A 25,806-nucleotide genomic window follows, 5' to 3' on the forward strand; every position below is an offset into this window, starting at 1 on the left:
AATGCTATATCCGACAAGGAAAAGGATCCTAGTCACGCCAGTAACCAGGCTGGGTAAGACCGTGGTTCGAAGCCCACGTTAAACTGTAGAAAAAAAGTTAACTTACACAAATAAAAATATGTTCAATGATTGAATGAATTTTTAAATTGTCTGTTGGTATTCTATATCTTTAATTTATTTGGGTTAAGAAATTGTTGGTTTGCTTTGTTGGTTTATTGAAGTTAATTCATCTGCTGCCAAAATAAAAGTAATTTAACTATTTGGGGATTAGTAGCAGATATTATCATGAAATTTTGTTGTAAATGGTGTAGAATATCTTGTTTCTGGGGTATTTGTAAAGAAGAGTAAAATCAAGATTTCAGAAATGTAATGTTAGATCTCTTGCTAAGACAGATCCTACTCCACACCAAATGTATAAATTGACAGTAGAAAATAAATATAATGGAAGAGGCAGAAAAAGATGAAAATAAAAAGCACCAAAATCATAATTTTTAAGGAAAAGATTAACCGTATGTCTTAAACCAACGGGACACCTCATGTCTTATAATCCACCAACTAATTATTTATAAAATTAACAACTTAGTAGGTACTTTTTCAACAATCGAGAAAATAAATATTATTAAAACAGCTGGCTTAGTGGCGCAGTGGTAAAGGCGACAGGACAGTCCACCTACTATTATGATAGTCGCAGGTTCGAACCCTGCTGGGGCATGGTAGTAAATTTATGTGTGTGATTCTGAAAAATGTGTGAATGTTCTAAGCAAAAGTGTAAAATCCGACAAGGAAAAAATCCCAGTCACGCCAGTAACCAGGCTGTTAACTCACGTTAAACAGTAGGTCCAGTCCAAATAAACCCCTAGTTGGTAAAAGGAGACGTAAAAATATATATTTCAAAAAATTTCGACTGGTGAATCAGTTACAAGGTAAGACACTACCAGACAACTAGTAAGTTCTACAAGTTGATCATGAAAGCTATTTTATAACAACATAATATATGGAAAATAGCTTTATTGTAAAACTAATTATTAAAAATAAGTTATTTTTCTTTATATAATATATTATAATTATTTTGTTACAAAAAATGTTTTATAATAATTAGTGAATATCATTAATAAAAGAATTTATGTAAAAATGATTAACTAATATTACCCCTACTGTAAAATATCCTTTCATAATCTACTGAGAGAAAGTAACACAAACATAATCTACTAAAGATGCGGTTTACCAGGATTATTTATTTCATTAATATAATCAGTGTTGTAATAATATAATGAAGGCAATAATTATTTCTGTTGTATATAGAGAATATAAATAATACAATAGTATTATTAACATTTTTTAATTTTAATTTGTTTGGTTCTTGAATACAACTGTATAAGCCTAGTTTTCGCGTATATTTTTATTGATATACTAAATAAATACATAATATAGTAGTATCAAGCTGTTCGAATATACTAAATCTAGTAATTTTATTAACAATAAAAATATTCTGTGGTATTCAAATAATAGTAGCAATAATAGTTAATTATAATGATGTAACATGTATATCGTGTTTTTCTCAATTTTGTAAATGTAAATTAATTTTTCTCATCCCCTTTTTCTGCCTAATTCAATTTCACAGAGAATTACATACATTAAATACTAATCATCTACTAACTATCTTTGTAAGTACTTCTTAGTTGTAGAAGAAATATTTAAATGGAAAGTTCTACTCTATATTTGTTAGACATTACTGCATCTAACCAGCATTTTTTATAGTCAATTACCAATTATAGTCAATGAGACCAGAAAACTTTTAGCGAGCATTTGCATGGTAACTGAGAAACAAGGAAATTCCTAGCTAGTGATGGACGATACTTCGAACTAAACAGCATATAGAACAACAAATTGCATAAAGTTCTTTGAATAAAGCTTTAAAGTTATAAAAAATGCTTGTACAATATTTATAAAAACTTATACATAAACACTTAAGTAAATAGTGCTATTCCACCCTTCGATGTATATAGGTTTACTTTATTTATTTCTTAAAGTTAAATGCTCTAGCAAAAAACATTTCTTAAAAATCCTTGCTTTCAATTAATAAAATCCCACACATAGATTTCCAACATTGCAATTTTAGCATCATCTGAAGATCCAAAAACAGCATAAAAGAACCTCCGAATACATCTGTAGCCGAAAACAGTGCGCATTGAAACACTTAAAACAAAATCTACCCATGTAATTTTTACGCTGCGGTGAAGAAAATGCCCACTAGTGAATATGATTAATGTTCCTCTCTCCCAGACAGTGGATGCAAATATATTGGCATGCATCTAGATTGACATTTAACTTCACACACTTATTAAACGAAAGACACTTAAACATACTTACTAAAACAACTTGAAAATATATTAAATATAGTGGGTTATCAGATGCAAATCCAATTTATCCTTAAATAACAATGTATTGTTGTATCAATCAATCAATTTTTTCATTATAGGGTTCTAATAGCAAGTTTAATATAGCCATCACTCAACAATTCCAAGTATTATTCCAAGTGGCAGTTATCGATGCTCTGTCTCTAATAGAGTAAAGTGCTCTAAAAGCTTCAAAGGGGTTTCAATGCATCTCAATATGCTTACTAATCAGCTAAACATGATAGTAAAAATGATACCATAAAATGCATAAACTAAAACAGACTTTAGAGGAATATTTAGAACATTGCACCAGAAATCACTTAGTAAAGTGATTTTAGGTACACAATAGTTGTAAAAAATATTTATTCCTCTCTTAAAAAAATTTTTGAACCATTATAAAAAAGTGTGTAAGAAAATTTCCTTCATAAATATGAAATAAGGATTGATATCGGACTGAATAAATTTTCTATCAAGTCTTTTTAATGTTTGCCTGTTATTAATAAGGCAGCTACCAATAACTTAGTTAGCTCTTAAAGTGTTTCACACAGGGATCTGGATCTCGGTATCCAGACAGTAAAGCAGGAGGTGATAAATTATAGCAAAAAGTATCATAGAAAACTTGCACAATATATAAACAAGCTGGAAGTGGCGCTAAGTGTAATAGAAGGGCAACAGCACGTGAGGCTTAAGAGATGCGACATCCCCAGTCTCAACAACAAATTCGTGTAGAGTGATAGGAGCTGTAAAGGTTGAAGCTCTCTCATTAAAAAACAATAAAAGTCTAGAATATGGACAACACAGTGACTTTTTATATTGAAACAGATTGCCATGGTGCAGAAAAAATGTTTCAAACACACCATTGAACTCTGCTGAACCGAATACCCTGGTGGTTCATTATCTTCGGCGGCATTTTTTCAACACAATAAAATTTACTAAAACAGGTGGTAAATAACAATTATTTGGTAGGATTCCTTGCAATTTAATACAATATTCCATGAGTCATCGTTCCAACAGCTAATACTAAAATACAGAAGCTTCATTTAATACAATGTATGATGACAACAAAATTTACAATATTGGTTCTGTCATATTTTCCTGAAACATCATGTATTAAGAAGGTGGTAATTATTAATAGAGACACGCTTTCACTATTTGTACGTAGTAGCAGAAATGAAAGTACGAATTAAACGAGTAATAATGTTCATTATTCAGAATTATTATGTATTTGAGGTTATAATTAGATTAACAATGTAACACTGCCCCAAAAAACAACTAATTTAAGACCACGACGTTTTGATGATACCCAATTCCATATTTTAGCTGCAATTCCGAAATATATAACATGATGATGGTAGTATATATAATTGAAAAGAGAAGAAATCAAAATATCATTGAATACGAATACTAACTAAATTCAAATAATTAAATTCATCTTATCCGTTATAAATAAAAGAAGTCTTATAAGGATAAATGTTTTATGGTCATAAAAAAGGGTAAAGTTTACAATATCTCTTACACAATATATTCTTTATCCGTAAAGAAGCCAACAGTGAAAGCCAAATTTATAAAAACAACGTTTGGAACTCAAGATTCACCACTATTACAAATCATAAAATCTTACTTTCGGAATGACATTAAATCTTACATATTGATTCTTCTTACATAACTTTTACTGAAGACATTACTGAATTTAAAATAACTTTTAAATTTTTAATTTAACTTAACATTTAAATGTTAGTGGGCTAAGCAACACCACTGAATTTTAATATTTCACGTATCCAACTCTTTATGCATTATGATCATCACACTTTTAAATATTAAATAAATTTGAATAAAATCGGCTTATTGTATAACGAACGATGAGGGGGATAGGTGATGTTAAGCAACATTTTTATCATAAAACATTTTGGAACAAACTTGAAGAACGTGCTGCCATCTAGCAATATTTCCATCACTATATCTTCAATATTCTGTTTAGCAAAAGCTTATATACCAATAGAGCAACAGAGCGTCGGGTGGGGCTGAAACAGTAGCGTAACAGCAATTTATTATTAATATATTTCAATTAGTTTTAAATAAAACGATAATTACTCTGTAATATTTAGAAACAGAAGGTTTAATGGATTCCAGAAATTCCAAAATAACACAATCAAATTGTATTGTAAAAGTTCAAGGTCATCTGAATCATATTGGAATTATTTTATTACATACTTGAATTACAACAACTTTATGAATAATAACTTAATCATAATATCAAAATATAAAAGTACAAGGTGAAATTTGAAAATATTTTAAAGATGTATTATCTTTTTATTTGGAATTGAGAGTTAATTTACATTATTATTCAAGATTAAAATATTTTATTATATAACTTAAAGGTAAGAAAACTACTGTGAATAAAAAAAGAATGATATTATGACTATCAACAAGGAATGTTAATTAACTCTTACGCATCATTTGCGTGAAGTTTTGCATCTCAAGATTTAACGACAATTTGTTTCTGACGTTTTCGTCTTTCTGTCTATGGAAAATTCATTAAATATTTATCCGCCTTAAACTTTTGGCTACTGCTTTATTTTAAAAAACTTGGAGAGTCAATTGAACAGATTTCAGAAACCGAAGTTATCAACTATTTCGAAAAATTGAAAATGCTAACATAAATATATTATATTTAGCGATTAACTATTACTATTTTATCACATTATACAGAAAATTGCAGCTAAGCAATCGCAGAAAATTTAAAGAGATCAATATTGATCAGTTAAGTAACCATCACTATAACTGAAGATTTAAGAAATTTACTAAAAACTGTAGAACTATATGTAAATCTCTATATCAGATATTCGATAACACAGAAATTACCGGATGACTGAAACATGTAAATCAGTAGATGATTTAATCTAAATGAGTCTGAATATTAATGTGTATATATGTAAAATAAACTATTTATACAAAATAGTGTATAAAGCATAGTAGTACGTTTATGTACCCGATATTACTATTTTTTCACTTTTCGTTATAAGACTCGCATTAATATAGTTTAAAAATATGTCAGTCTAATTGACAACACATATTTTTATTTATTTAAAAGCAACAGCTGAACATTTAACAATGAAATATCAACTGAATATGACTAGTAATTTTGCATCGAATAACAGAGTAACTAACTAGAAGTTAGTATAACAAAAATTAAGTAAAAAAATATTAGCTGCATAATGTGCGCTCCAAACCATCAGATACTCGTGAATCCTAACAAGTATCTTATGTGAAAATCATCTCTGAAGATGTTTTCTAGAATAGAAATCGTAATATGGGATACAAATTCGAAATTTTGGTAACTAAATCTACTATTAATAAGCTAGATAAAATTAGAAAAATAATAATAATAAATTATTTGAGTCCCCAAGCTGCAAAGATATTTTAATATAATTTTTCTGCTACTAAAACTTTAGTCCCGATTGAAAATCCAGAAGTAATTCATTAATAGATTATATATTAATATATGGAAGATATCTTTTGCGTATATCTTTTATATTGTAATTATATTTTAATAATGTATAATAATAATACGTCTTCTATCTTAATTTATATGTATTAAATATTATATATATTCTTTAAATATATGCTTTTATGGCCTATTCCTTACTACCACAATATCAAATAGTGTTTCTATATAAGATTTCAATTCGCTCGAGTCAAATTAACAAAGGGGGCAAAAACTAATAACACGAAATGTTTGAATTTAAATTAAATTTAGTAGCAATGTATTTATATTGATGAAAATCCAGAGTTTAATATATGTTTCTAATATAATAATAATATTATAACCTTAATATAAAAAGTAACCATAAACATCATATGAAAATATATAATTTACATTGAACTTGGATTCAAAATGAAGTCTAGAATCAAGAAATATATTAAAAGCAAAATAAACTAGTTGATTAAAGGCAAAGTTAACATTTTTTAAAACAATTTTGCTTCAAGCTTTAGATGAGCAAAGATTTGGGTACCGAAAATTCAAAATTCGGGAATCCGGTTGCATTATCCCAAACGATAGTATTATCTATCGATTTGGGTTTATTACGGGTTTGCAACTGAGTATTTATAAGCAGCTGGCGCTTTCTCGCGAATATCAGACATTAAATGGAACTCAAACGGCGCCACTGACTTTCTACGAACAGTTCTGGGCGTTTTCTTGCGGGAGCTTATAGAAATCAAAAATATCATTACATATAAGTAGAGTCACCTATTGACAAACGTTCCAGTTGGCAGTGAGTTTGGTCAGGTGAAAGTGTCCGCTGCTACAAGACGAAGAACGAAGAAGTACACATGCGCAGTTAAAAAACCACACGCAATATAAATATATAGCGGACCTGTATTCACTTCTTGGTTAGTGACCGATCCATCACCATGGATGCCAAAAGACTTTGGCTGTGTTTCTTGTTGTTAGGTGTAGGTGAGTACACTTTTGACCTTCTCGATACCAGTGGTTTTGGGTTTATTTTGTTTTTTTTTCTCCTTTTTTTTTCTTCATGCATAATGGAGGTTGTGATGATCTTTTCTTCAAGGTCAAACGTTTCTTTGTTTTTTTAATACCTTTGTACGTTTTCAATTAACAATTATTTTAAGGTTATTAAATTTAATAACGGTAATTTGATACAAACGCTGCATATCAAATACGACATTACACATTTTAATTGTATTACATTTACAATTATCTTTGGATGTTGCATCAACCGATTGCAATATATTTTTGTAAGTTTGCTAAATTATTAATCATTATTTACAGAAATACTTAAGAAATATCGGACGTTATTAATGGTAAACAGTGACTTACAAATAGATCTGCTAGAGTAACGTTAGATTTCCATATTTAACATAATTGCATTCATCAATAATTAATATTAATTGTCACGTTCCCTAGCTTTACTTGGAACTACCGTTTTTTTTAACTGCACCTTAACACCGATGAATACGTAATGGACAGTACGAAAAAAAAACACGTTGTTGAATCGCTTCCTTGTTTCATTCTCGTCGGGAACAGAGCCTGGAGCATTTCAATATGGTTCCGCAACGCAAATCTTTACGACAATTTTTAACGATTGGAAAGCTAAAACGTATCACTTTCAGATTTTAGAAAGATACGGCCGGCGTCTTGCATAATCCGTAAAATTTCAGTCGCGTATTAAATACGTTTTTTTTTCCTTCGTTTTTTGAAATGTTCAAAACGGACATGGGCGAGGTGACAAGAATGTCGTCGCACAATTTCATTTCAATGACAATCAAGGCAAACGAAAAATCTTTCAGCCAGCCGGTAGCTTTCCGGTATGGTGATTTGTTTAAACGACTTAAAAGAACTTAATAATAACTTTTACTTTTGTACTTTGTAGCCAACGAAACCAGTATCTTCAAGGTTGATTTGCAGACAGTAAATTCCTTTGTGCGGTAACATGTGTCTTGATAACTTCAGTCTTCTAATTATCTCAAATATATTGCACAAAAGGATTATTTCTGCAATAGTGGAAACGTCCAAATACATTGACAATAGCAACATTATTTTTCTTAACTTAGAAACAATATATTTGTGGATATTTTTTGTGGAAAATGTGGATAATAATATTCTGTTTCACATAATTTAAAGTAATTAGTTTCAATTTTGAATGGAATTATAAATACTGATTAACATGTAACCAATATATAGTCATTGTAATTCTATGAAATGATCCAGATATCTAGGAAAAATCGAGAATCTTTGTGCGGCAACATGTGTCTGGATAACTAATTATCCCAAATATATTGCAGACAAGGATTATTTCTGCAACAGTGGAAACGTGTAAATACATTGACAAGAGCAACATTATTTTGTCCTAACGTAAAAACAATATATTTGTGAATATTTTTCTGATAAATTCGAGTAATGACATTATAATGTTTCACATAATTTAATGTAATTAACTACGGACTTGAATTTAATTGTTCAGGTTAAATTAATTTCAATTAAATTAAATGAAACAAGGCCAAATAATTTTAATTAATTTAAATAATTACTTTAAATTTTGAACGGAATTATAGATAGTAATTAACATATAACCAATATATTATCAGTATAATATCTATTGTAAATGAATCAGATATCTACAAAAAAAATCGACAACACAAATTTCTTTGTGCGGCAACACGTGTCTTGATAACTTCAGTCCACTAATTTTCCCAAATATATTGCACTTTATTTGTATAAACTGCAAATAAATATATTTGTGAATATTTTCTGAAAAATGTGTATGACATTCATAATTTAAAGTAATTAAATACAACTTGAATTTAATTGTTCGAGTTAAATTAATTTCAATTAAATTAATTAGTGTCAATTTTGAACCGAATTATAAATACTGATTAACATATAACCACAATATTGTCAGTATTATATGTATTGTAAATAAACCAGATATCTATGAAAAAAAATCGACAACATTTAACACTCCTTCGAACAATTCTAAACCAACTTCGTCCCTGACCTTTTCTCTCGTGATCGGCGTTCAGTTATCATCAATCAAAATCCGCTAATCAACTGGAAATATCTTTTTATCATCTTCAAAAAATGAGAAATCATATTGCCGTGAAGAAGCAAATATCAAATGTCGCAACTGGAATAACATTTAGCTATTTCTGCTGCCGTAGTACCAACGTTAACGTGTCAGCTCGACGGGTTGGGCAAGGTTGGTTGGGGGTGAGGTTCTTATTTATAATTATTTTAATAAATTCTCGCTGCATAATTACGTATCTCGCTGATTCCATTTGCATACAACCTACAAGGAGTGACACATATTTTCGTATTGTAAAAAAATAGTAAGGCGAAAGACGCGTTATTGAATATTTTTTTATTATTATTTAATTATTACATTGTTACTAGTCGTTTTCGTCTAACCTACAATTTGTCTTTATGCTAACTTAAATCTAGGTATATAACTAGGATGACTCATCGGTCCTATCTCAGTCTCTGGCGAAATAATGTTTGTACATGCCACTGCTGTATTTTTTATTATATGCACCTCACTACACAACACTACACAAAATCAGATATTTTGATTCTTTTGAGTCTGTGCCCTGTTCTTGTGGTATACAAACTGCAATATTTCAGTATTCTCATGAGAATGGATTTCCTCATGCCCCCTTGCAATTCTCTTGATTTCTTCACTGACTGTGGATATCTGAAGGTCTCGATGTAGGTAATCAGTCCTATAGTATTTGAGTGTGCCCACAATCCCTCTCAGGACTTTGTTCTGAAAAATGTGTATTTTATTTATGTTACGCATTGCAGAACATCCCCATAATTGAACTCCGTATGTCCATATAAGTTTCAGTATTTGTTTATAAAATAGCAATTTATTATGTACTGATAAATGTGATTTTCTTCCAATTAGCCAGTACATTTTCCTATATTTCAATTCCAGTTCTTTTCTTTTCTTCTTTATATATTCGTTCCAGCGAAGTTTTGCATCAAGATTCATTCCGAGATAATTAGCGTTGTTGCTATATCGAATGACAATATTATTTAATGTTATTGGTGCTTGTACGGTCTTTTTATAGGTGAACTGCACATGTACAGATTTACTTTCATTAATTCTGATTTTCCAAGCTTGTGCTATTATTTACTTCTTCACTATTGTCTCCGACAGCTATAATCGCAGTATCATCGTAGCCATAGTAATATTCTCCATTTGTAGTATATCACAAGTGAAGAGTAGATAAAGCATTGGTCCCAGTACACTTCTTTGTGGTACACCTGCTTTAGGTTCTTTTATTGTAGAATAAGCTTCTTCTTATTTGACTCTAAACATTCTGGTTGTAATGTATGATTTTAATAGTCCGGTGTGTTATTTTGGTAGCATTTTCTGTAGTTTATGAACAAGGCCTTCATGCCAAACCTGAGCATAATTTTTTACTTACGTGGGCTTTTTCTATTTTTCGACATCTGCTATTCTGTGGACCTGGTCAATTGTTGAGTGCTTGTTAATAAACCCAAATTGGTGTGTTGGTATTAGGTTTTTTCTCTGTATGATCGGTTTTATTCTTTTCAGCGTCATTGAAATAACAATCACATTAAACGATTCCTAATGACTAAACATAAGTAATAAATTATGCATTCAAAAAATTTTGTGGATTTCTATTAATATTTATTGGTATTCTCCAGATTTTATCAACTCTCAAATATATTATATTTGCGATATTATACGTATTCATTTAGCTAAGCTTTCTCTTTTAAACATTTACTACGAAAAATAACAACATTTAGACATTAAATAACTTGCATATGCTTTGATTGGTAAATAAAAACCGTTATTTATTTGGTTATTTAAATATTTACTGATAATTATTCAAGCTTTCTTTATATCCATCTGTTCTCTGTGACAACTGATATTTCTCTGTTAATTTACTTATTTAAATATCCATTAAGTTAATCCACAATTCTCCATTTAATTAAATAAAGTGAAGCAATAATTACACAAATTATGTTAATGAATTATTTCAATGTTGTAAGACATTATAAATACTAAATAGCGTTATTGTTAATAACACAGTTATTTTAATTCGTAGCCCGTGTTTATATTTATGTATATATTTTCTATAAATATTAATACTATTAATATTTATGTTGTAGTATTGTATACAGAGTTTCATAGTCCATTTTTTTAATTTTCATTTGTTTAAACAATATTCTATAAGGAATGTAAATTAGCTTTGAAGCTGGTATCAGTACAACGTTGTAAAAAAAATGTTAGCCACTTTAAAAACTCATCTTTTGAATATATCTATAGCTTTCGATGATGGTTTTAGTTAACCATATTAAAAACATTACTTGTACAGCCTAGAAAACAAAGCTCACGAATTTTCAAGCTGAAGAATAAAGTATAGCAATGTATGAGTTTGCACCTTTCTTAGAATTATACAAAGCAAGTAAAATTTCCGCAAATAGATCATTATTAGTTATAGCATTTCTTTATATCATAAAGTATTTATGACACTCTGAAGGAACTTCATTGGAAGGTTTCATTGAAGGTTTCCAATAAAGTAAACCTCTTAAATGTATCTTTTAATTCTAATAATCTATCGCAATAATTACATGTTATATAAATAGGATACAATTTAGTCATAAGTATTAAGTAATAAGATAAAGTAACACATTCTTATATAGACTTGTGCATAATTTTTCTACTATCATCTGACCACATCTAGAGCGTATTTTCGTGTTAATCCAGTTCGTTACTTTATAATGAAAAACGATTAGTCGATTTTTCAATTTTAAATATCATATTGAAAGCGTAAGTGAAAAAGTTACTTAAATTGTAATCGAAATCTGGGTCACACGAAAGTTGCGCGCCGCCGTCCATTGAATTTGATACAGAACAAGTTTCTATATACAGCAGAGATCAAAAACATTGTCTCGCAAATCGCCTAGAAATCCTTTAATTTATTGTTTACGTCGCTTTGTTTATTTATAGTTCGAGAAAACATACCATTAATATTGTTATATCATTAAGACAAGGTTCTCGACGAAGTTAACATATCGTTGGTGTGCTATTATTCAATATTCGTTGCATAAGATCATCATCCTCCTTTTACTCACCCAGTTAGATCAATTAAAAGTAAATTAACGACCATTAAAAACAGATGTTTCTTTTTTATTATAGCGTTTGCTCAAGATGAACAAGATGGCGATTCTGAACCAACCTCCGAAGAATTATGTCAGAACAGACCAGCCGATGAATATTTTAGGTTAACAACAGAAGGAGACTGTCGTGATGTCGTAAGGTAAAATAATTATAAGATCACATAATTGTTGTAGAATTATGAACAGCTGTGACTGATATAATTTCTTGTTTAGGTGTGATTTTAATAGTGATAATAATGGTATCACACGTCTGGCATCAGTTCGATGTCCAGTTGGTTTAGCTTTTGACATCGATAGACAAACATGTGACTGGAAAACTAACGTTAAAAATTGTGATAGGCTGGAGAGTAAGTGATATGGAAGGAATAGTGACGATGCTATATTTAAAACATCACATTTTGTCCAATGTTTTTACTTTTACAAACTGAAACTTTAAAAAAACAAACATTTCTGTAACATTATCGGAATTAATTTACATATATAGAGTCCATGGTCACTGTTTCTTGGTCAAAACAAAATAATATTCAAGTCAAATTTTGACGTACAGGTGTACAAGGTCTGGTTTGAAACAAATCACTTGTCCCAGCGGATTGGCGTTTGACATCGATAAACAAACTTGTGACTGGAAGGGAAAAGTCACGAATTGCGATAAGTTGGAAAGTAAGTCGTCGCACCACGAGTGCGGTGAAGGAACGGTTTGGAGGGTGCCAGAATTACCAGATACGGTCGAGATTTCCAAATAAATTTTTGAATGTATGCCAGCGGAAAAGCTTTGAGTCACGAGAGATGGAAAATAAAAAAACCAACCTTTTGATTCAAATCTTTCAGCAAATTCCACATCGGCTTCGGGAATCTGGAAAACTTGCCGTAAATAGAGAATGAAGGTCTGGGATCGTCGATAAAATTCTGTGTCACAATTTCATTTAAAACGGAATCACTTTATATGTTTTCAGACATATTTTTTGTCCCTTTTAAATCCCATTGTTTTCAAAATGAATTATCAACGTAATCCTTTAATCGGCTTTAGCAAAACTTATTTTTTATTATCTGGAAATTATTTCTTTAGCCCTTTTAAACTTATTTCTATGAAACTTACTTTGTAACTATACTAGTTCTAAAAGTTAATTATTAAATAATATGATATTTATATTTTCCTATTAATTTTCTTATTCTCATATGTTAAAAAATATATAAAGTGAAACTAATTAATGAAACAATCCACAAATTTCTATAGTGGAACCGAAATGAACTTCTTCATAAAGAATAGAGTTTGTATCCTTCACATAAACTTATTAGTGACACAAGTTTTACCACAAGAATTATAAATACCGCTTCCAACTGAGCCACACAAAAACAACAAGTAGAATTTGTAAAAGTAAAGTAGTAGAAAGTAGATATATTGCACCAACCACTAACATATTTGTCTAATAAATTAGTAGTAGTTCACTAAAACCTATCTCTTTATTTAAATCTTTATTTAGATGCATGCACTCAAATACTAACACTTACAAAAAATCAATAATGATATAATTGATAGAAAATATCATTGTTGAATTTAATGTACCTTTTATGTTTCGTTTTATATCTAGGGTATGCCTGTGGTACGATTAAAATACTAAACCAACTTTTGCATGATTATGTAACATATTTGATGTGCACCACACTTTTATTTAACAATAATAACTACCTTTCTATTATTATTATAAACCATTCGAATTGCATGAAACATTTTATTCTATATATATTACATTATCCACCTACACACTTTCTACATCTTCCTCTTTGTGATATAACTTCTATAATCTATCTCAATATGACTGTTTCATTATTCTTTCATTGACTTTCATTGATATAGTTAATGCAGTTAGTTACAAGCATGATATATGTTTTTATTTTCTTTCAAAATGCCTGGTTTAAAATATGTTCGTTTGATTCCCGACAATGTTGAGTGAACTTCCTCAATCTTAATTCAATAGTATTAATTTTTAATATTATTGAATTAAATTTTTAAATTGGGCATGTAGTGCAACTTACTGTCTTCCCTTTACGTGTATGTTAACCCATTAATTTTCTAGTATATGTATGTGTTAATTACTGTGTATTGTCAGTGTAACTTTCATTTCCATACCTGTTTGCCTTTTACTGTTTACAACATCTACAATGTCTACTTTCTATTTCGATATGTAAAAAGAAATGTGTAAATAATGTATAAAACGCCAATCAAATATGTATGATAATGCAAAAGAAATAGCAATCATTTCTAGGACTGTATTCCTCGAGGAAATTGATTTTTAATATTTTCCCATGAGAGAGCAAAAAAAATCTCCGTGAAATAAAATCGTGTTCAAAAGTCAGTTTCTCTCTACATAACAGCAGATTTTGTATTATTGCCCCAAACCACAAACCACACAAAAGACCTGTACAGATAGCGCGAGAGAAAGTCGATTGAATCAAACATATCTAACTTTATTATAAATTTTAGAACCAAGAAAAGTACTTCCTATTCTTAAGACCGACGAACCGGTGTGCTCCGAAGGAAAATTGTCTTGCGGAAACGGAGAATGTATCGACAAAGAACTTTTCTGTAACGGAAAACCCGATTGCAAAGATGAATCAGACGAGAACGCGTGTTGTAAGTATATAAAATTGAAACCCACGTTGTAATTATTATATAATAATACAAAACATATACCATTAATATATTATTTCAAAATATATAGCTCAAGAAGATTATATATCATCGATTTATCTTTCGTTTCATAATTGATGAAATAACCAGTTTAAATAATAAACAGGTTATCTAATACTTTTATTATTTGCATAAACCAGTGGTTCTGCTACTGTTCTACTATTAGTCATATTCAATATATACAGAAAAAAAATTAAATTTATCATATTTTTATGGAAATCACATAAATAAATATTAATATTTTTGGAATCAATTGGCAGTTAAAATTATTCCGATTAAGTAATTTCTAAAAAGGACCAACATTTAATGGTTATACTTTTACTTTTTCATGTACATATATTTATATCCTGTTATATAATTTCAGCTGTCGACACTGATCCCAACAGAGCTCCAGATTGTGATACTACTCAATGTAACCTTCCCGACTGTTACTGCTCAGCTGATGGTACCAGAATTCCCGGCACATTGGAACCTGTCAATGTACCTCAAATGATTACCATTACTTTCAACGGTGCCGTAAATGTTGATAACATCGATCTTTATGAAGAAATCTTCAACGGACAAAGAGCTAACCCTAACGGATGCCAGATAAGAGGAACCTTCTTCGTCTCGCACAAATACACCAACTATTCTGCCGTTCAGGACTTACATAGGAAGGGACATGAGATTGCCGTATTTTCACTCACTCACAAAGAAGATCCAAATTACTGGACCCAAGGATCATATGACGATTGGTTAGCCGAAATGGCTGGAGCTAGATTAATTGTGGAGCGTTTCGCTAACATTACCGATGGATCCATCATTGGCGTCCGTGCTCCTTATTTGCGAGTAGGAGGAAACAAACAATTCGAAATGATGACTGATCAATTCTTTGTATATGATGCATCAATCACCGCATCTTTGGGACGCGTACCAATCTGGCCTTACACCTTGTACTTCAGAATGCCACATAAATGTAACGGTAACGCCCATAACTGTCCATCTAGATCCCATCCAGTTTGGGAAATGGTTATGAACGAACTTGATAGACGTGATGACCCTACTTTTGACGAATCTCTTCCCGGTTGTCACATGGTTGACTCTTGCTCTAACATCCAAACCGGAGAACAGTTCGCCCGTCTCTTGAGACATAACTTCAACCGTCACTTCAACAGCAACCGTGCTCCACTTGGTCTCCACTTCCATGCCTCATGGCTCAAGAGCAAAAAGGAATTCAAAGAAGAACTTATTAAATTCATCGAAGAGATGTTGGGACGTAACGACGTATACTTCGTTACTAATTTGCAAGTTATCCAATGGATGCAAAATCCAACTGAGCTGAATGGTCTTAGAGACTTCCAAGAATGGAAAGAAAAATGTGATATCAAAGGTCAACCCTATTGCTCTCTTCCAAACTCATGTGCCTTGACCACCAGAGAACTTCCCGGGGAGACCCTGCGTCTCTTTACTTGTATGGAATGCCCTAATAACTACCCATGGCTCTTAGACCCCACGGGCGATGGTTTCTCTGCTAGAAGATAAATTTATTTATTAAACTATCATGTTTAGGAAGTGTTTTCTAATTAATTTAAAAGACTTGTATATAGTTATTATATTTTCCTACTTTTCAGAATCTTTAGAAATAGACTTGCCACATGGTTTATTCTTTCAATACTATCTTATTTGATTATAAACAATAACAATGTTAATTTTTACAAAATACTTGTTATAAAATAAAGTTTTAAAACTACCTTTTGTTTTACTATGCATTTAATATATCATATACAATGAGATATCTTGCCAGTATATAACAACCAGTTATTTTAAAGTAAACAAAAAAGTGAAATAAATTAGTCTTGTCTTTTAAGAAAACGTAAATTTTAAAATTAAATTTCCCTTCGCTATTTTATCAAGAAACTCATATAATAAGTAAATTAATATACAATAGTTAATAGAAGTAGTCTTAGAAAAATTATTAATGATGAAGTGTTTCATTCTTATTCCTTCTTTGATAGGATCTAGTATAACATAAATAACAAATTATATCTAAACAATTTAACTTATATAATCCACTATTATATTTTTTTTCAATAACATCATGACGATAGTCTACATTGCTAAACGAGATTGCTTTAACACTTGCTTGTTTCGAATAATATATCACCACCTAATTATTAGTATCTATTTAGTGTGTACACATGCTACAAGTAGATCTAGATGAAAACATATATAAGATTCAGCACTTACCTGCTTTATTGAATTCACTGTTAAGGTCTACCGAAAATTGCGTGAATGATGTTCTATCACTACATCAATTTGATTACACAAGCAATCAGATCCAAATAAATTATACCAATGAAACAAGTATATTCAGACTCATAAAAATTAATCTGAATGATAAATTATAGAGTAATAAATATTTATTTCATACCATGAAATAGAGTTTTCATTACTGAACAGCAGAACTTAGAGATGACAAACTAGCATTCACTAACTAATATTTTTTTACAAATACACACAGTATATTTAATACGAAGTGATAAGGAAGAAATAGATTCACTTTTTCAGAATTTTACGACTTTCAAATATTCAAACCCTCATTGAAAGTACATTTGCATGTTTGTGTCATTTTATCATGAAAATCTTGAAATTTTCTGATGTTGTTCTTAATCAAATAGTATAATTCTTTATGTAATGTAATAGCTGTCATGGTGGAATAATTTTACATTTATCTCCAATTGTCATTTTAAAGACGGATCAAGAGACATTACAATACCACCGAGACAAGTGTATTTATGGAGATTACATAATGAACGACCTAAACAGAGCAAATTAATTAATAACTTAGTTATTTAATATTAAACTAATTACTTTATTTATTTACTGATACTCATTTTGCTTTAGCACCATTTAATATAAAGAACATACAGAAATAAACAGAACTTTCTAATAATTTTATAACCTTCATATAAAAATGAATTTTGAAATAATAAAGCACCTCCGCCATATTGTCCGAAAATTTTAAATTAAAAAATCGTAAAATAGTTATTGAAACTCATAGATATATTGAGTAGTAAAATATATTTTATAAATAAAATGCATTTCACAATATAGAATCATGTCCTTCAAATGAAAAGACAAAATTTATAATAAGTAATTGAAAAAACTTTATTTAGAAAAGTTCCATCACCATTCATAAATATACTTAAAATTAATTTTCAAAATTGAGCCTTCATTTTACATATGTATATTTGTTTTTGTTAATTATACATACAAAAATGTGTGTGTGTTAAATATTTATTTAAATATAACTTTGAACGTGTCAAACGCTGACCAAATACACAAGTAACATATATAGATATATATTATCATATTTGACGGAACAATTGGTTTAAGAAATTTGGGACTTAAAAAAACAAGGGTATTGTGTAACGCTGGATAGTAAATAAAAACTAAATAAAATTTCACATAATGGTTTATTATCTCTACTATATTCAGAAAATGAGAGGCCTAAAAGCCCCTTGTTATATGATCTACTGATCATCATCACATCATTAGTTTATTCTTACATATCAATTAATAATAAACAATAGTATATCAATATTTATGTCTATAAGACATAATGTGAACATGAGAACTTGACAAAATGTTTGACTACAACGTTATAAATGAATGTAATGTAAAATAAAAAATCCAAAAACATACATTTTTGTAATGTGACACAATAAAATGGTTGACACTGAAAACATGGATGGACAGAATTAATTAAAAATATGGCACAACTTAATTAACACAAATCCTGACCAAACTTTGAAGGCAAGGGTAGTCGGCAACTTCCTTGGAAAATTCATAATCACACACTTTATCAAATTAGTTCACTACCTTCTAAACCAAGACAAACATGTAGGAATGTTTTTTGTTATAACAATACCGGAAAAGTAAATCTTACATTTTATACAAGAATTTACAAGAATAAATAATTTTAATATCAACACCCCCCAGTTATTTTAAGAGTGGGTTTTATTATAATAAGTAGTAATATTTTATAAGTAATTTCCTACATGTATGTCATGCATTCAACAATAACGAGGAAACAGGCCAATATATTGAGTTCGTGTCCTAAATATCATGCATACACTCTTATTATATTTTTACAGACATCTTTTAATGACAATTAAGTAAATATATTTATATTATATATATTTATTATTTATACAATCATAAAATTTATATTTCTCAAAAAATAATCTGTTAAGTTTTTCTTGTCTCCGCTTTATTGTTGAATATCCTCGCCTTTACTCCAGGATTATTGTAGATAAATTCCTAAAAGTAACATGCCCAAAATATACTGCTGATTTATGTATACTATAATTACTCTTGTATGATTATTAATTAAATTATTATAAAATATATAATATATATATATATAGATTTACGCAGGATTGTATTCCATCAAAAATGTTTTGTTATTGCCATAAAATTAAAAGTTTGCACCTCTGTTGTTTTTCTGCTCACTTCTCATCTGTAGCTGGTTGTATGTTGGTGCAACATATTTGGAAGACGAATGTTGCAAACTCTTACGATGTTATTGCTATGTACTACATTTATATTACCAAACATCAACCATTATTTCCACCTATACCATTATTTTCAACTGTGCGTTAGGAATATATATAATTCAATATTGAATCTGAACCAAATTATACATTATATTCATTTACTATCACATATGTAGAGTAAACGTTATAGCAAGCATCCTATAATAAGAAATTTATATCAAAGGTTAAGAATAGCTTTATAAAGGATGTATATTATAGTTTATAACATATGGACAAACCTTTAAATTTACTGTTTCAATTATGAAATTTTGTATGGAACATTCTTCTAAAATAACAAATTTACTATAATGATCTTGAAATATTACATTAAATAAATAGTAGTAGCAGTATATTTCAAAGCATTTTGCTTAACAGTTCTGATGAAAAATAGAAGCCTCTTTATAACATATGTGCATCCATTTTCCAGCAGATGTTGCAAACAGCTAGATGTTTGCTTCGTGATGTGACTTAAATAACAATCATTACTAAAAATATCACAAAATTGTTGTTGATAAAATGAAAAAATAATGAGCCACCTTATTTACATCATAGTTACTTTACATTTACGGTATTTTAAGAAGGGATAAAAAGTCCTTTTATGTGGCTCACTTTAGAATCACTCTGTTTATTTATTCCAGAAAGTTTTAGATGTCCTAAAAATATATCAATAACAACAACTAGGTTAAAGACCTATATGCCTACTTAGGTCGCTGCTTATTTTAATAGTAAGAAATCTCACCAACTTAACTCGCCATAGTCAGTTACCAAAAATATAACAACAAAAAAATAATGAAAAAATCCTCAACAAAATACATAAATATATAAAAATATAATTGGCTTTCAAAAACTATATCTATTTAGTTTTCCAGGCAACTGACGGGCCTTTACAAAGACGAATGTGTAACATGTAAATTAATTGTGAAAACTGAGGCTAAAGATGATACCAACAGAGTGTTAGTCTGTCTTTGTTCTGTCAGCAAAGCCAGGGCAATAAGGCGTAGCCATATAAGCAAAGCAAAATATTTTCGCAGCATTATTTTTACTATTGACTATAGTAACTCAAAACAAAATCGTATATTATATGCATCGTTCGTTCTCTGTATTATGTTATTAATCAGTAATGATTGTCGTTATTAATACAAGTGACAGAAGGAAATGTCTTTTTCATTAGACTTCTGAAAACCCCAGAAAGTAATATACGATTTTGAATGACCGGTAATATGCAATTTAAGGCGACATTACAAAAGGACTTTTATGTATACCATCTAATTACGAAATTCCAAAAACTTTTCTATTTATCATCAACAACAACTGTACAATAAAAATTATAGAAAGAAAAACGATTAAAAAAAAACGAGACAACCATAAAAATGTAAAATCACAAAATTTCTTATTTAGTAATAAAATGGAAGCCAAACAGTAAATTTCCATAAAATTTGAAAAAACAAAATTGTAGAAATAAAAACAATTGTCATGATCTTATCATCTCGTGGATATAACAAAGCAAAAGCGTAAAAATAAAGCGGGGTGATCCGTATTAAGGGAGAACAAATATGCTTGAAGCATTAACATGCGTTAAAATAAATATTGCTAAAAGGGTAAAAGCTAATTCTATGCACTATTTAAATATAGAATAGATGTTAACTAGGGGTACATGCAATATAATATAACAATACATGTTAAGAAAAATTATTCTAAGCTAATGTATATACTACAATAATCATAATAATATAGCAATGAATAGGTAAACACTTATATATTATAAAATGCCAACTTCTACACATCTAACCATACAGATATTTATTACTATTATTATTGTTATTTTTAGCACGCTAGGTATGCAATTTTTCAAAAAAGCTACCATTAAATATTAATTTATATATGTATAGTTCAGTGCAAAATTTCAACATATGCACAACTGAACAACCTGAAACTTTTAGTTCATTCAGGCTGAAAAAGTATTCTGTCTACTTAGTTATAATTGTGTGCCAGACACAGTAAACGTGTGCCTAATTGCACTGTACTATCTGACTTAAAACAAACTAATAAAACACTACTAATAGGGTTATCCAAAATTTAAATGTGTAGAAGTCAGTTTAGGATGATTTATCCAAACGTGTCAAACTTAATAATTCTAAAACCACAGATAAATGAAAAAAAAAAATGAAAAATACTTCAAAATTATATGATAAATATCATAAACATACTTACTATCACAGTGGAGTCACCGGTAAAGTAAAAGTAAACTATGAGTATTAATTACAAAAATATTAAGGATTTAATCGGAAACCTATTTTTACTTGTTACTGCTTAATTATGTTATACTACATAAGCGAGTGATTACAATATGACGACCTCCTCTTGCCACAATGAAACTCAGCTTTTATCACAATTTATAAAAGTTTATGACAATATGCCTACAAATCTACCACAAACATTTTTCTTGTATTTGCAAACCTGTGATTGTCGTAGTTATTTTCATATGATGCAAAGTTTCACGGGCAGAATTGAGAGGTTGGAATAAAATAATTAAAAAAGGACAAAAAAAACTAAAATTAATAAAGTTTCAAATTACTATAGCGACAGTTTGGGCTAAATCACCCCAGAAATCATCCAAGAAGTTGGAACTTGTTGTTTTTACGTTTGAATTTCTGGAGAAATCGAATTAATATCCTCGACGCCATATTTTAGGCGGTGCAGTGACCAAACAACTTCCTGGACTATAAACGCGGGGGAGGGGTAAGAGGCACGAGGCACTCAAGGCGCAACCCAACGGATAGGCTAACCTAGCAAATGATGCGACGCACTACAAGCAAAGCAGAGACCCGTGCTCTGACGTGGAAGCTCTCACTCTATCATGGTATTAAAGGGAAAGAAGGTAACGTCAATCTCGAATAAATCACTCAATAATTTAACTCTGTACTAATGATCTGATGTTAAAGCAAAAATGAGCTGAAGAAACATCTGTATTATTTTTTTGTTATGTTTTTTGAAAATTATCCGGTCTCAATGTAAATATATATGTATTGAATGCCTTAACCGAGATTGGTATTACTGTTATCGATGTGTATTTAATATTGTATATTATACAGTATAAATATAATCAGATGTCAGAATATTTTGTTAGACTTAGCATATTTTAAAACACTATGTATGACAAATAAAGTAACTCTTTTATGCGAGTTTTTCTGTTACAAACTTATATAAGTTTATATACAAAAATGGCGAGCAAAGATATATCCATAAAATCGAACTATCAAATGGAAAATTAATGAACAATGTATATAATCTTTGGTTTGAATCTATTCGTAAAAATATAACTAATTAGAGCGATTCGTCTATTACTATGACGGAACACATTTCTAAATATCAAATTTCATCTTTAAAAACTTTTGATTATAGTTAAAAACGTAACAAAATATCACTTTCAGTCAATTTCTTCTCCTCGTTTTCGTAGGAATTTTTCTTAAAATCTAACAGCACTAAAGCTACAGCTTTATTACTCCAGAAAAGGAAAACTATGGATATATCTGTGCGGAAAATACAAAGGGATCACTTCGACATTCATTCAGACCACCCGATATCACAATCGGCCTTCTCGCCCTTTAATACCAGATCGACGTCGAACCATGGAATAAAGTTCTAAATGCTTATCAGGAACATTTTGTGTTTATTCTTATTTATGTTTAACTTCAACGCTTTGAAATTGTGGCACTTGATTGGGAGATATCGAGTTATCATCACGCACACTTAAGATTTTGACTAGACCAATTTTATCATTAGCCCTAGGTTTTGATGTAGTCACTTCCTGTTATTGAACCTGTCAGGCGTTTGGTTGGTGGCTTCTGAATAATGTTTAGCCAGCTTCCACATTCATTCCAATGCACAACTGGGAAAACATTACCTTGAACTCTGCTTAGACACCGCTTTTCCATTTTTTTTTACTTATGTTCTAGAAAACATATTTGGGGGTATATTTTAAATCTGTTCTCTTCGAGGGCGTATATGATGGATCAATATAAACGGGCATGGAAAAATGGGCCTATAGAAAACTTATATTACTAACAATCGTAAAATATCAAATCAAACTCGCATCGCCATCCGGAAATATTCCCAAAGTGAACTTCAGTCTTGCACTTGCCGTCGAACTAAATTTTGAAATCACTTCAGAGCTAAATAATGTCTGACTTGTGGTCATAGAAAATATTTTATTCGTTGTAACGAGTAGAGATGCGCCCGGCGAGTTTGATTTGACACGTCTTCAGACTGTAAAAACTATTCATATAAATTTAGAATTATTTTTTTCTACATCCAACATTTTAAAATCACAGCAAATGTACAAACGACCATCGCCATCACTGTGTCGGAATTGCCTAGATTGTCAGTTGTGAGATTTTCTGTTATGACCTGCTGCAATTACACGTTTTGGTACAAAATCGGCAATTTCCACATCATAGTACGATGATCAACATTACATAATTTTAAAATAAAATACGACGAAAAAAAATCCGGAACTAAAAGGAATGTTCCAGATATCTCCCTGTTTGACAATTAACTGATATTTTTTTGAATAGAATTTGGGCATTTCTGCTGTAAAGCAATTAGTTGTATTACGATAGCCTTTGACTAATAAAAATTTCCTTGACAACCTTATTTTTTTTTAAAGTATTTAATAGATTACGATCAGGGAAGAAATGTTATGTCCAACAGAGAAAAAACGGGAATACATCCTCACATTCACTCATTCAATATATCTTAAAAATAACTAGACTAAATTCTGAAATGAAACGTAATTATCAATATAAAACAGAAATTAATTTTGTCATTGTATGACGAATAGGTATATAATGTATAATAAAACGTCTATGTAATATATAAACTTGTGGTAAATAATGTTTCGGTGTCTATCGTTGTCGCTACTGCAGGTAGGAGGACAGGGCAGCCATGACAGGGGCCGGTGGCAAATCGACGGGGATGTGGTAGTATTTACAAGAGGACCGGCAACACTGGCCCTTAGCGGCATCTCTGCATACCGCCACACGTTGGTCAATCACTTCCACGCCCTCTCCTAAAAAAATCAACAAATATAACAACTTTTTAAACAAACAAAAAAAAATACCCCAACAATATATCAATATACAGAAAGTTACATTATTAATCGAAGATAGAGCGTAATTAAATTTATTTAAAACCAATAACGTTAACAAAATAAGGATAAATATGCCAACAATTCGATTGGATGGTGGAATTAATTGGTAGCGTTTTACAAAAGATGGCTGTAAAACAGCTGTTATCTATACATGTTCATTTTAGGATGTTTTATATCATCGAAGAGTACGTAACAAAAATTTATATCTCATTAAATATGTGAGATTTTGTGACACATAAAGTGGTTTAGTAGGACTTTTTACTTCGTTTACTATTTTTATATGAAAAAAGTGATTTTGGTTAAGAAGTTATGTTCTAGCTGAGCAAAAGTATAGAAAACTATTTACATCTTTTAAGAGGGTTATTAATTTATTACGAAAGAATACTTTGACGGGAGATGAACTGAGCAATCCTATTTTCTTCTGATCAGTGAGTGTGATTTATAATGATTCTTACATAAGATCATAAAAATGGGTATACACTGACTTTGTACAGAACAGAAAAATAGAAAATTTTCAGAATCTTAAGGGTGTGTGACAAATAACGGCATTATGCCGGCGGGTTAAAATTTACGTATAGTACGGATGTGCCGGTGGCTGATCCACTTGCTGAGTGGTCGCTGATTGATATATGAAGATCTTAGTGGAATTATCTTTAAAACAAATCATTCATAATAATATTTATCATGGCAAGCGAATATGTTTTAAATTGTTCCCCCTAAACAATGAATAAGTTGGATATATTGGAAATTATTGGAAGATGACTTATTAATAGTAAGCAAACGCGAAAAGCCTTGATAATGACAAACAAGAAAGGAAATCGGCTTCCTTTCAAACTAACGCTTAGAGAGGCCCTAACAGACATCTCTTGATTTCTGACCTACTGTCAATATGACAAAACAAAAAAGATCTATTACAGCAATCCAAGAGCACAAAGTGATGTATTAACGAATCGTTGTTAGTTACAGATCCAATCTGTATATTTCGCCCGATTACAAAAGTGCCCGTCGTAGATTTTTACCTCTTTGAAAATGTCTGACGAAAAAGTTTCATGCCTGAAAACGTGCATTTGTGGCAAGTAATAAATTTCTTATTTAATCAAAACAAAAAAGCTGCTGAAACTCATCGTTTGCTGGTAAAAACTTATCGTGAGAATGTTCTAACCTTAAAAACATGTAAAGCGTGGTTTCGAAAATTTAAAAGTGACGATTTCGACGTACAAAACAAAGAAAGCTCTGGTAGATCGAAAAAGAATCCTAAAACAATTGGCAGAAGCGTTAAATGTGACCCAAGAAACGATTAGCGACCGACTATAAGCATTGGC

The 25,806-nt window shown here is 30.1% G+C and overlaps 2 protein-coding genes across 14 annotated transcripts in view; one reads left to right on the forward strand and one right to left on the reverse strand.

Annotated features, from left to right (window-relative positions):
* Nucleotides 1-6,532: 6,532 nt before the first annotated feature.
* Nucleotides 6,533-16,487, forward strand: verm (LDLa and CE4_CDA_like_1 domain-containing protein vermiform). 2 transcript variants are annotated; one of them, XM_076398229.1, is made up of 5 exons: nt 6,533-6,855; nt 12,089-12,209; nt 12,283-12,416; nt 14,552-14,701; nt 15,123-16,487. In XM_076398229.1, the coding sequence occupies exons 1-5, from the start codon at nt 6,810-6,812 to the stop codon at nt 16,277-16,279; spliced, it is 1,608 nt and encodes a 535-aa protein (XP_076254344.1). In that variant the 5' UTR covers nt 6,533-6,809; the 3' UTR covers nt 16,280-16,487. The 2 variants fall into 2 exon arrangements, with proteins under 2 accessions (XP_076254344.1, XP_076254345.1); XM_076398230.1 differs by lacking the exon at nt 12,283-12,416 and adding an exon at nt 12,617-12,729 and having other exon boundaries at nt 6,647-6,855.
* Nucleotides 16,488-18,199: 1,712 nt separating this feature from the next.
* The window catches only part of mbl (splicing regulator muscleblind), a 630,287-nt gene continuing 622,680 nt past the window's right edge, over nt 18,200-25,806 (reverse strand). For 6 of the 12 annotated variants that reach the window (XM_076398245.1, XM_076398242.1, XM_076398243.1 and 3 more), the window contains one exon: nt 18,200-24,403. The gene's annotated coding sequence lies outside the window, so the exon portion shown is untranslated. The remainder of the gene's footprint in view (nt 24,404-25,806) is intronic. The other 6 variants (XM_076398234.1, XM_076398240.1, XM_076398236.1 and 3 more) reach the window with 1 other exon arrangement.

The sequence above is a fragment of the Rhynchophorus ferrugineus genome, unplaced genomic scaffold (assembly GCF_030347505.1).
Source record: "Rhynchophorus ferrugineus isolate W39M unplaced genomic scaffold, kcgeb_rfMv2 rfM3, whole genome shotgun sequence".
In the NCBI taxonomy this organism is placed as follows: Eukaryota; Metazoa; Arthropoda; class Insecta; order Coleoptera; family Curculionidae; genus Rhynchophorus; species Rhynchophorus ferrugineus.

Excerpts from the sequence above, each read along its gene's own strand:
- verm (XM_076398229.1), top strand. The coding sequence starts at position 6,810 with ATGGATGCCAAAAGACTTTGGCTGTGTTTCTTGTTGTTAGGTGTAG. Across the intron at positions 6,856-12,088 it reads TTTCTTGTTGTTAGGTGTAG|CGTTTGCTCAAGATGAACAA; the intron begins GTGAGTACACTT and ends TTTTTATTATAG. Across the intron at positions 12,210-12,282 it reads GACTGTCGTGATGTCGTAAG|GTGTGATTTTAATAGTGATA; the intron begins GTAAAATAATTA and ends TTTCTTGTTTAG.